The following is an 11,418-nucleotide window of genomic DNA, read 5'->3' as shown; positions in this document are numbered from 1 at the left end:
TATATATAAATCATAGGAATCAAAGTGTGGCGTGTAGTAATAATTAAGAAACTAACCAAAAGCAAAATTCACTGTAACTGGTAGGGCCATTGCATCTCTTTGATGAATTTCAACAAAGTAGAAAGTACTTTGATTATGGTCAAATATTTTACATCTGAATCCAATCTCAAAGCGCTTTCGGAAAAAAGTAGGGAAAATAAAATAAAGGTTACTTTTGGTGTGTGTTATTTTGCAATTCTCGAGTGATTCAAGCCTAGTGTTCGTGCAAAATTACTTTATTAATTATTAATCACAATCTATAGTTTTGACCCTGGAAGAGATTATTATTATTATAGTTACCAAAATCACCTAATTGACCTTGATTAAATCCATGGACGGTGGGTCAAACATTAAATTAACGCAATGGTTTGAACTTGATTAGTGGGGTGATGCTTTTGAATTAATGTCATTATAATCACAATTTGAGAAGAGGTGTCCACACCGGAGAAGGCTAAGATTTGATCTTTCCTTTTTCCCTTTTTTTCCTTTCTTATCCTTTGCCCCTATATGGCTTGCACGTGAGCATTCCACGGTGTCTACACACACATTAATTGACAACACAAACCTATTATTTTGGCTTCTTTCATCAACATTTTGGGTTTAATTCTCCTACGTATAATTTTTTCTTTTTATAAAATAAAATGTCACTGGCTCTAACTCCACAGCCTATCTGACTTCTTTTTATTAGAAGTCGAAATCTCGATTTTCTACCACCTAAGTACACGGTAATAATAGCAATTATACCCCTAGACTCATATAAAAATTTAAAGATGTAATTCCAATCAATCATCACCTTTATTTAAGGACAGTGATTAACTTTATCTACATGTTTTCCATCTCTATACCTAAAAAGTAAATTAAAAGTTAGTTTTAACTCATTTGAATGAGATTTGTATGTATTTGGGAGATTAGGAATTAAATAGGTTTCATAAAATAATAGGATATTTGAATTCAAATCCACCGTTGATGGATGTCATTAACTTTCTGTTCTATACACAATAAAGCACTTAGAAGAAGAAGAAAGAAAAGTTGTGTCTTTAATCGAGAACAACGTTAAAGAAAAAGCATTTAATTAAATGAAGGATTTTGTCGGTTTATTGTAATGAATGGTGTTGGTATTGATTATATGAATAATAATTTAAAATATAATATAGAAATAAATGAATTAAAAAGGGAGGGTAGGGCCTAAAGTTGAAGGGTAGGGAGCCGTAGACGTAGATAGTACAAAAAAGCTTATTATAAAAATAGTAATTGTAATAATGTGTTGGTGATACCAAATAGAAATAGGTTGCGAATAGCCAATAGCTATGGTCTACAAAACCCTCATGCATCTGTCGTACAAACAAATTTTACTAATTTTCTAAACTTAAAAGTACATTTTGTTTACTGTTTTGTTTCTATCATTTCTAATTCAACGCCACCCCCTTTTAACTCTATCCCTTCCATTTTTAAATACCTTCCTATCCTGTCAATATATTTCTTTTTTCTTTTATATACAGAAACAAAAAGCATAGAATTTTAAATTTTAACTTTAATTATGTTTTATTGTACTGTAGACTTTAACGTGTGTTTTCACCTCATCAAATTTCTCAATTACTTTTGTGGGTTTAATTTTTTTTTTTTGCTATTTACTACTTATATTTTTATGGTCTTCTTCTATTGTTTTTGGTCACCTATTCATGACTCAATTGAATCATCAACTGGGATTAAAATTCAAACCATACTAAGAGGCAACAGCCACGTGATTGGTGGCAAAAATAATAGAGAGACATTAATTATGCAACAAGTAACACAGCATAATTGAAATATATAATACCGTGTTTTCAAAAAACACAAATTGGAATAAATACATACATTAATCAAAACTACTTATAAAAAAAAAAAAAAAACATAAATATCTCATTATAATTATATTACATCATGACTCATTGTTCATTGCTAGATCTCATTGATGAGAATTTGCCTCCATTAATAATAACCAGACCTCTTTCTTTTGAACACACATAGAATGACACATTGTTTGACTTGTAAATATTTAATGTAATACTTACATTATATGTATATTAAAATAATTTATTAGTAATTTTCAAATTATGTAGATAAATAAAGGAAGTTGAGGGAATTTGAGAATGTAGTCAAAACCAAGTAGGGTGTGTTTTGAGAGAATTGAGTGAAGAAAATGTATTTTAATTTGAAGAAATGTATTGAGATTTGGAGTTTAGTCCAATTTTGTGTACACACTTTAAGAGAGAAAGAGGGAAAAGCATGGTGTAGTGTTCAAAATTAGGTAAAGGCTCTCATCAACTTTATGTCTTGTTTGGTTGTTCACTTGAGAGAGTAGAAAAATAGGGATCAGAATGTTTGCATAATTCCTCTCTTCCTCTCCTTTTCAATTATCATTTAGGTTAATTAGGAGGAATGATAGACAAATATTTGCAACAACATTTTCAATAATATTTCACGTGAGAAAGATATGAATATTAAAAAGTCATTTTCTTCTTATTTATCTAATAATTGTATGATTTATATTTAAGAAAAAGTAGATAATAGAAAGATATGAGTATTTAAAAATGAGTTTAGATGATGATTAAGTTAGTAAAGTGTGTGCATTAATATGTAAAATTGAGTCGGTTGGAAAAGTAAAAGATTGTTGAAGGGTATTATTATTAGAATAGTAAAAGAAAGTAAGAAAAGAAGAGGGAGGAGAGCGCGTGGGGGTAAAAGGGGGTTTCCAGTAAAGGATAAAAGCAGAGACTGAGAGATGACCAATTGGGCATTGAGTTGTAACCCGTTTTGTCCGGGTTATGGAGCTACCTATCTATCTATGTTATCTATCTTTCCCCCTAATCTAAACCTATTTCCAATCTTTACTTTTTCTTTCTTCTTTTTAAAAAATGAATTATTTTTTTCTATTAATTGAAAATATATAAAAGAAAAATGAATAAAAAGGTTGTGGTCTGGGTAGCCAGCCCTGTGTTTTGGGTTTATTGCAATTGATGGCTCTGAAAGGGACCTGCCATTCTCATATTACTGTTGACACATTTGTCCACACCTTCTCTCGTTTTACAAATTTGCCCCTTTTTCCTTTTGGGGAAAAAAGATTCCCACCTTCATAATCAACATCAATTTTGCTAATTATAATGTCTACAAACTACAACCCCCTTTTTTCCCTTTTACTTTCCCATTTCTTCTCTCTTCCTTTTCTTTTTTATTCATTCTTTCACCCCCCCTCCTCCCCAATAATTCCCCTCATTTTTCTTACAACTATATATCTTAGTGTGTTAATATGTTACAAGATTTGACATTTGATTTTGAATTTGGCAAAATGTGGGGTTGTTTTTCTCAATAAATTATTTTCGGAAATTGGACGACCTATAAAGACAGCAAAAGGCCAACTTTCATACTGCATGAAATAAAAGTGAAAAATAAAAAGATTGGACAAGGGAGAGGTGGTTAAGTGAACAAAGTTCTATTCAAGATTTGGAATTCATCCTAGTAATGACATTTTCTTATCACTTTCTGTTTGTTTCTTCTTCACTTTCTCTTTTTTATTTTATTTTAAATTCCAGTATATATATATATATATATATCAAGCCATTTGAGCTTTGTGCCCCACTAGTTTATTTATGGGATTATTATGTCACCTCTTATACACATCCCATTTAATAATCACAGGGTTCGTTTTTAATAATTGAAATTCAAAACCAACCCTGCTTAACCATTTCAAGAAATAAAACAAACAAATCAAATACTGAAGACCCCCTGAATAACTTTTATAATTAAACAACACTTCAATGATCCATGATTACTTCACTTGTTTTATGAATGACTTTTAAGCTCTTCCAGACAAGTTTTTAGAACTACAATAATTAATATACAGTTCTTTAATTAAATAAATTAATGGTAAACCTAAATTAATCAACCTAGTTCATTCAGAAATCAATCCCCTATTGTAATAATGACAATTTGGTGCAAGCAAAATAGCCAAAGAATCTTAGAAAGAAGTTTAAATAAGTTCGTAACTAACAAACATCAATATTGTCTCAACCACTAATTAATTATATTGTCCCCTAATTGGATAGAAATGATTACGCTGTTTTATATATAGTCCATTGCTTTTTGTCAAAGGAAATCATAACACATGACATTTCTGGCTACAACAATCTTTTTTAAATTAAATTCAAAGTTATATGCATGTTATAGAATTTTAGTAATCAAACAAAATTTGTAACATCTAATAATTAATCATGTCCAATCAATTTAAGCATCAATTACTATACATAATTGTTAGTGCCACCATAGTATACCTTGTTTCATTCATTATTTGACACATAATTAAGCAATTTATCTAACCATTCAAAATTACTTTTATATCAAATACATAGAAGACAGAGTAGATTATCCAACAAGTCTAATCAATTTGTATATAAATAAAATTTAACTTTATACCAAGGATAGAAAAATCACGTACATGGAACATTCTTTTAAACACTTAACAAAAAGAAAATTACTTTTTGTACTTCAGGAGGCATAAAATTAATTTTAAGGAAACATGCTACAAATTAAACAAAATAGAAGCCTACAGCTGATACCGATCCAACCTTACAATACAAATTATTTTTAATTTGAACAAAAATTGCACTTTACTTCTCAAAATTCAATCAAGCCAATAGGAAGAAAAAACATGTAATTTCATATACTTTTATTGTTTTTTTTTTTTTTTTGGTTCAGACATGCAACATAGTACAGTGTAAAAGTATACATTCAAAACTTTTAACTTTTTTTTTTGTTGTTGAGAATAAAATATGTTTTAATGTTAATTTGATGGACCCATGAGGTAAGTGACTTCAATTATTAAAATTGTATCAACAATTTAACCTCGATTGTAAATTTGATAATCTGTAGAGGCTCCAATAAGTATAAAGTTAGTAGAGTAAATTGTAATGGTAAAGAATTGATTTTAATCAAAGAAGGTTTGATTTTGCATTACAAATAAGACCGTTGTTCAAGATGAATTTGACAGTTTTAGTTGAGGAGTACACCCATGAAAAGAAGATTAAAGAGTAAACGAGACTACGACCAAATGTTTTGATAGTGGATAGACAAAAATGAATGTAAAGGAATTAAACTGTGTTAAAATCATAATGATATCAAACAGTTTAACATGGTTGAAATAAAGGAACTGTTGAAGACTACTAGAAGTAAAATAGGAGCGTGTAAGAAGGACTTAATATGAAATTAGAGAAAAAAAAGATGTATTGGTTTTACCTAATTGAAGGATGGAAGGGTTGAATAACAAAGATTGTAATTATAGAAAGAAGGAAAGTAAAAATAGAAAGAGAGGGGTAGGGGGAGAAGTTAGTGAATGTAAAACAAGGATGATGATTAAGGGGGAGGGAAGAGAAAGGTAGAAGCTTGATTAGTAATGATTAAGAAATAGAATGAAAGATTTTGAAGAGTTTGAGAAGAGAGAGAGAGAGAGAAGAAAAGGAATGGAATGGTGATGGGATGAGGGATATGAGAGAGATTTGTGGAGGTAGAAAGGGACAGGATAGACATCCCACCGGAAATACGGGCGAGCCGTACACAAATCGCTGTTTATTCAGTTTCTGATATTTTAATGGTGGAATTTAACTAACCAATGCTCTCACTCACTCCTACTATCTTTTTTTTCTTTTTCTTTTTTCTTTTTTCTTTTCTCTTTCTTCTTCTTCGTCTTTCTGCCATACATCACTCCTTGCAGTCGCAGTATTGCAGCCGCTGCAGTACTGCTCCAGTTCAGTCTCTCTCTCTCTGCACAACCACACACACACACAGAAACAACAAAGAAAAGGGGAGGTCAAAATTATATCAATTCCCCTATTTTCTCTTTTCAATTTCCTTTCTTTACTTTTCTTTTAATTAACCCATCAAATCTTGATTTGATATTGATTTCCCACAAAACCCCATTTCTCTCTATCTAAAGGGAAATACGAAAGAAGGGGTCGAGAGTAACAGAGGTGTTTGTGTTACTATGTGTGTGTGAGAGAGAAAGAGAGAAGGGGTCTGGTCTTTCTCTGTGTGTAGTGTGTTGTTTTTTGAGCGGAAGACCCTCTTTTAGCATTAGCGAAGGTGCACCCATTTCTAAAAATGCAGGCATGAGCTCCTCCTCCTCTTACCTCGCACTCTTTCTTCTTCCGTTCCTGAAACTCTCTGAAACCCTTCATCTTTTCAGGCTTCTATTTAACCACTTCTTTCTTATTATTATTCTTCTTCTTCTACTTTTATTGCTGCACCCCTCTTCTTCTTTCTTCTAGGGCTTACCTTTCAAATGGGTGCTCTCATCGATCTAAATACTACTGAAGAAGATGAATCTCACTCTCCCGCTGGTTCCTCTGTTTCTTCTTCCTCCGCTTCTGCTTTAACTTCCTCTCCTTCGCCTTCTGTTACTTCCTCAATTTGCTTGGAGTTATGGCATGCTTGTGCTGGCCCTCTCACGTCTTTGCCCAAGAAGGGGAGTTTGGTTGTCTACTTGCCCCAGGGTCACTTCGAACAGATGCAAGAATTTCCGCCTACACCTTATGATCTCCCTCCTCACATCCTCTGCCGCGTCATTGATGTTCAGCTTCATGTAAGCCTATTTTGTTTGCTTCTCTGTCTTTCTCGGCGTGGGTTTTGTGTAATGTTGATGATCTGTTGATGTCATTTTCCTGATTGTGTCTGATTTCTTGCAATTGAATTGGGATGGGTTTCTATTTATGGAATTTTGCTTTCTCAAGTTCAGTGGGTTTTTGGTAAATCGCTTACTGTATGAGAAATGTGGTTTTAAAAGCAGGCTGAAGCTGGGAGTGACGAGGTTTATGCTCAGGTCTCGTTGTTTCCTGAAAACGAGGTGAGTTTTTTTTTTTCGCAATTTTTATGTATCGTTTGCAGTCCGAGGAAAAAAAAAAAGAGAAAGGAAATGAAAGAAGCATGAACAGGTTGATTTCGATGTCATTTGAGGATGTTATCTGGTAAACAAAAATGGGTGTTAATTGAAACTCCCCTAGCACGACTGTAGTACTTGTTCAAGTTAATACTTCCTTTACCATTCAGCTTCAATGAACTCTCTGTGGCACAGTACAAGTCTTATCTTTAATTTTTTTTCTTCTTCCTGCACTTCCTGCTCCTGTGAATCAGATGAGATTATTCTGTTTGTTAATGCCATTATTGTTTTACAGCAAATGGAGCACAAGATGCAGGAAGAGATGAATAATGACAGCGAGGAGGAGGATGTTGAAGAAGGTGAAAAGACTACAACACCCCACATGTTCTGCAAGACTCTTACTGCTTCCGACACTAGTACTCATGGAGGCTTCTCTGTCCCTAGACGTGCAGCTGAGGATTGCTTCCCGCCATTGGTAATTGTTAAGCTCAAGCGTATATGTCTATCTATGTTTTTTCCCCTCATTCTGTATTGTTTACATCTTTATTTTTAACATTATAGTTTATTCAATATGCTTCATTGGGTATTTCGTTTGATTATTTAACAATCTTGAGACGTGTGAATTCTTCAGGATTATAATCAACAGAGGCCTTCACAAGAGCTTGTAGCAAAGGATCTCCTTGGCCTAAAATGGAAGTTCAGGCACATATATCGCGGTATAACTTAGAACTTAAGATATTTGGTTTTTTACTTTCAAAGTCCAATCTTTTTGCTCGATTACTTGACTACAGCAGTTCTTTTCCCTAGTATTTGTTTCTGAGTTTACTATCTGGTTTGAGCAGGGCAGCCTAGAAGGCATTTGCTGACCACTGGATGGAGTGCTTTTGTGAACAAGAAAAGGCTTGTTTCTGGAGATGCAGTGCTTTTTCTTAGGTATTTCGAACTTTGTGGTAAAATTTCAAGCCGAGATAACCATATGCCTTGTGTATGATTATCACATAATTTCACTCACAGGGGCAATGATGGTGAATTAAGACTGGGGATTCGAAGAGCTGCACAGCTTAAAAGTGGTTCTGCCTTCTCTAATATTTGCAGTCAGCAGCTCAACTCTAGTAGTATCATGGATGTGGTTAATGCTGTATCCTCAAAAAGTTCTTTTAGCGTATGCTACAATCCGAGGTAGCTTAACCACTTGATTTTATTAAAACAAAGAACCATGTTCAGTTAGTTCTCACCTAAATAATATAGGGATTCTATAGAATGCGGAAGATCTTTCAGCATGCATGATTCTAATGGATTTTGTATCATTGCTTTTCTATGCAGGGCTGCGTCTTCACAGTTTGTCTTGCCTTTTCACAAGTTCTTGAAGAGCATTAACCATTCTTTTTCTGTTGGATTGAGGTTTAGACTGAGTTTTGAAACCGATGATGGGGCAGATCGAAGGTGTGCTATTAATGGTTTTGTGCTTTGCAGTTAATGTATGGTGGTTGGAACATTTACTAAATTTTTTTTCATACTTATCCGCAGACACACTGGACATATAACTGGAGTTAGCGATGTGGATCCTATCAGATGGCCGGGATCAAGGTGGAGGTCCCTTATGGTAGGAACCATTCCCAAGTTTGCCTTTTACACAGGAGTTTGAGTTCAAATATAGTGTATTTTCTTTGAGAGCTTATTAAAATTCAAATGGTTGTTATCACATAGGAAATGTTTGTAAAGAGTGTCAGTCTACTTTGGTTTACTAATGCATCTCTCTAATGAAACTTAGGCTCTCCTAGGCTGTTTATTGTCAGAGATAAATGCATCTGGTGTTCTAGTATCTTATTTTTATCTGCTAGTATTATCTGGACTATAAAATTATCTAGGCCGTACAGAGAAGTTCAGCCTTGGCTTTTCTATATTCGAGTTATCCATGTGTAGATAGATTAACTTTTGTACTTTAGTTGAAAAGATAAATAGATGTTTGACTGAAGAGGACTACGTGTTCACTTGACAATGCTTGTATCTAATTTGTGGCATCAGAAGGATTTAACCGGGTTCTGGTGCTTACAGCCTTGCTTCAATTGCTGTTTAGACCAAAAAAATTACACCTGGCAATTATTGTGTCTAATTTATGGCATCAGAAGGATTTAAGCGGGTTCTGGTGCTGACAGCCTTGCTTCAATTGCTTTAGACCAAAAAAATCACTTCTTCATTATTGTGAATATTTAGTGTTTATTTGATTTTTGTTTATTTTGGAGTTAATGCAGTTTATATAGAAGTGGAATTCTTGCATTTCTCACTATATGGTTTTGCATGCTCTCTCCTAGGTTTTCTATTGAGTTTTAGTAATTGCAAAGGCTCCAAGTTGTTGCTTTATATGGCCAAATTTGATTTCTTCTCAGGTGAGGTGGGACGATGGCGAAACTAACAGGCATGGAAGGGTTTCCCCTTGGGAGATCGAGCCCTCTGGTTCTGTTTCTCTGTCCACCAACTTGGTTCCACCTGGTCTGAAAAGAACCAGAATTGGGCTCTCTTCCACAAAACTAGAGTTTCCAGTTCCAAGTAAGTCTGCCATGCACACTACTATATATTTACTTAATCAGCCATCGTCTCACCTACCATCCTCTGTTCTTTCTGTTGCTTCTTGCAGATGGGATTGGAGCATCAGACTTTGGGGAATCTTTAAGGTTCCAGAAGGTCTTGCAAGGTCAAGAAATTTTAGGTTACAGTACTCCCCCTGACGGTGACAACAACAATCGTTGTCCACCTGAAAAGAGGAGATTGATCCCTGGTTTACATGGTTCTGGGATAGCTCTGATGAGAAATGGTCCAAGAAACCCACTTATCAACTCCGAAACTTCCTCCCGGGGTATCGTGTTTGATGAATCCTTCCAATACCATAAGGTCTTGCAAGGTCAAGAAATATTTCCAAGTCCCTATTATGGTAGGGCCGTGGCCACCAATGAAGTTAAGGCAAATGGTGGTTGCAGTCCTGCCGACGGCATTCGATTGCCTAGGACTAAAGATGGATGGCCCATGGCAATGCAGTGTGAAAATTTCCTCACTCGGTCTTCCATTCCTTCTGTACAAGTCTCATCACCATCTTCCGTGTTCATGTTTCAGCAGTCAATGGTTCCTGTTCAAAGCTTTAATTCACATAACCGTGGCAATTTCGCAGAACAGAGGATTATGAACAAAAGTACATCCCATCATTCTGGGACAACATTTATGACCGACCATAGCATGAACACTGAATTCATCCCACAAGGCATGTGTCCCACTTCATTGGGAGAGCAGAATCAGCTCGGGCTATCACATCCTTCAACAACAACAGCATCAGCAGCGTTTACAGTCAGTAAAGATCTGTCTTCCACTTGCAAAGCTGGCTGTAGATTGTTTGGTTTTTCATTGACAGAGGAAAAGAATGTTGGGAATAAAGACGACAAGGGTTCTTCAGCTACAACTCCCATTAATGCAGGAACAACCACTGTTCTTTCCAATATGGGAGTACAATGTCCTTTGAAGTCTCCTCTGATGAACAAGGTGGTTGGAAGCAACTGCACCAAAGTAAGTAACTTATCTGCTCGTGCCGTAGAGGCGATATATTTTGCATAAACATATTTGATGCTTGAATCTTCAAGATCGATACTTGACATCAACATTTAATATCTGAATTCTGAAAGGTCCTCTCTGCAATCAGGCTATTGTAGATAACTCAGCTTCTAATTATCTTTTTTATTTGTTAAAGAAAGGAAGGTGGGATAAAAAAGTAAAAGCATTAGCCACTGAAAAAAAGCTTGTCACAGCCTGATAAATCTGATCTGCATTGTGATGCAGGGGGCTTTTCAGTACCACCTTGCAAATTACAATACCTACTACTGAATGGGTCTGACTTATTTGTGGGGGCAGCAAAGAACATTTGGGGTTAACAAAAAAAGAAGAAAAAAAGAAAAAAGAAAAAAAAATGGGAAGAAGACTACTGCCTGATTTTGTTGTTTTGAATTACAAGCAACGCTAGTGCAGTTGCTGAACACCTGGTGGTTTGTGTTGATTGTAATGATATCCATTTGTTGTTATTGATCTCTTGTACCTCAGATTGTAATTTGTGTATTGTTTAATGTTTAGACTGACTGTTCTAAGAAGTAAAAGTTATGGCAGTTTAGTTATGGAGAAATATTATGATGGAAGGAGGGTGTAATGATGTGATTTCCCACCCACGAATATTGCCATAAACTTTAGAGGCAAAACTTGTTGGCATGAAAAGACCCATAATTTGTAAAATCCTACTTTATATTAAATGTATGGTAGATATTTGGTTGTAGCTTTTTAAGGAAAGTTGAGATGCTCAATCATTATAAAGGGTAATTACATGCAATATTAAAAGGAACAGAGAACCTTGACTGTGTTTTTTTTTTTAAAAATAAGTATTTTTCTCCATTTTAAATTGGTATAGTAAAATTCAATATCCGAGAGATTAAAAGTTACTCAAG

General features: G+C 34.5%; 1 protein-coding gene across 2 annotated transcripts; it reads left to right on the top strand.

Annotated features, from left to right (window-relative positions):
- Positions 1–5,550: 5,550 nt before the first annotated feature.
- LOC101220018 (auxin response factor 3) lies at positions 5,551–11,258 on the top strand. Of its 2 annotated transcripts, none has more exons than XM_011659927.2 (11): positions 5,551–6,649; positions 6,851–6,910; positions 7,239–7,418; positions 7,575–7,659; positions 7,786–7,876; positions 7,958–8,122; positions 8,267–8,386; positions 8,471–8,546; positions 9,331–9,490; positions 9,579–10,495; positions 10,766–11,258. In XM_011659927.2, the coding sequence occupies exons 1-11, from the start codon at positions 6,350–6,352 to the stop codon at positions 10,808–10,810; spliced, it is 2,199 nt and encodes a 732-aa protein (XP_011658229.1). In that variant the 5' UTR covers positions 5,551–6,349; the 3' UTR covers positions 10,811–11,258. The 2 variants fall into 2 exon arrangements, with proteins under 2 accessions (XP_011658229.1, XP_004134681.1); XM_004134633.3 differs by having other exon boundaries at positions 6,854–6,910; positions 10,766–10,893.
- Positions 11,259–11,418: the final 160 nt, after the last annotated feature.

Source organism: Cucumis sativus, chromosome 6 (genome assembly GCF_000004075.3).
Source record: "Cucumis sativus cultivar 9930 chromosome 6, Cucumber_9930_V3, whole genome shotgun sequence".
NCBI classification, from domain to species: Eukaryota; Viridiplantae; Streptophyta; class Magnoliopsida; order Cucurbitales; family Cucurbitaceae; genus Cucumis; species Cucumis sativus.
This window is presented reverse-complemented; position numbering and strand designations above follow the sequence as displayed.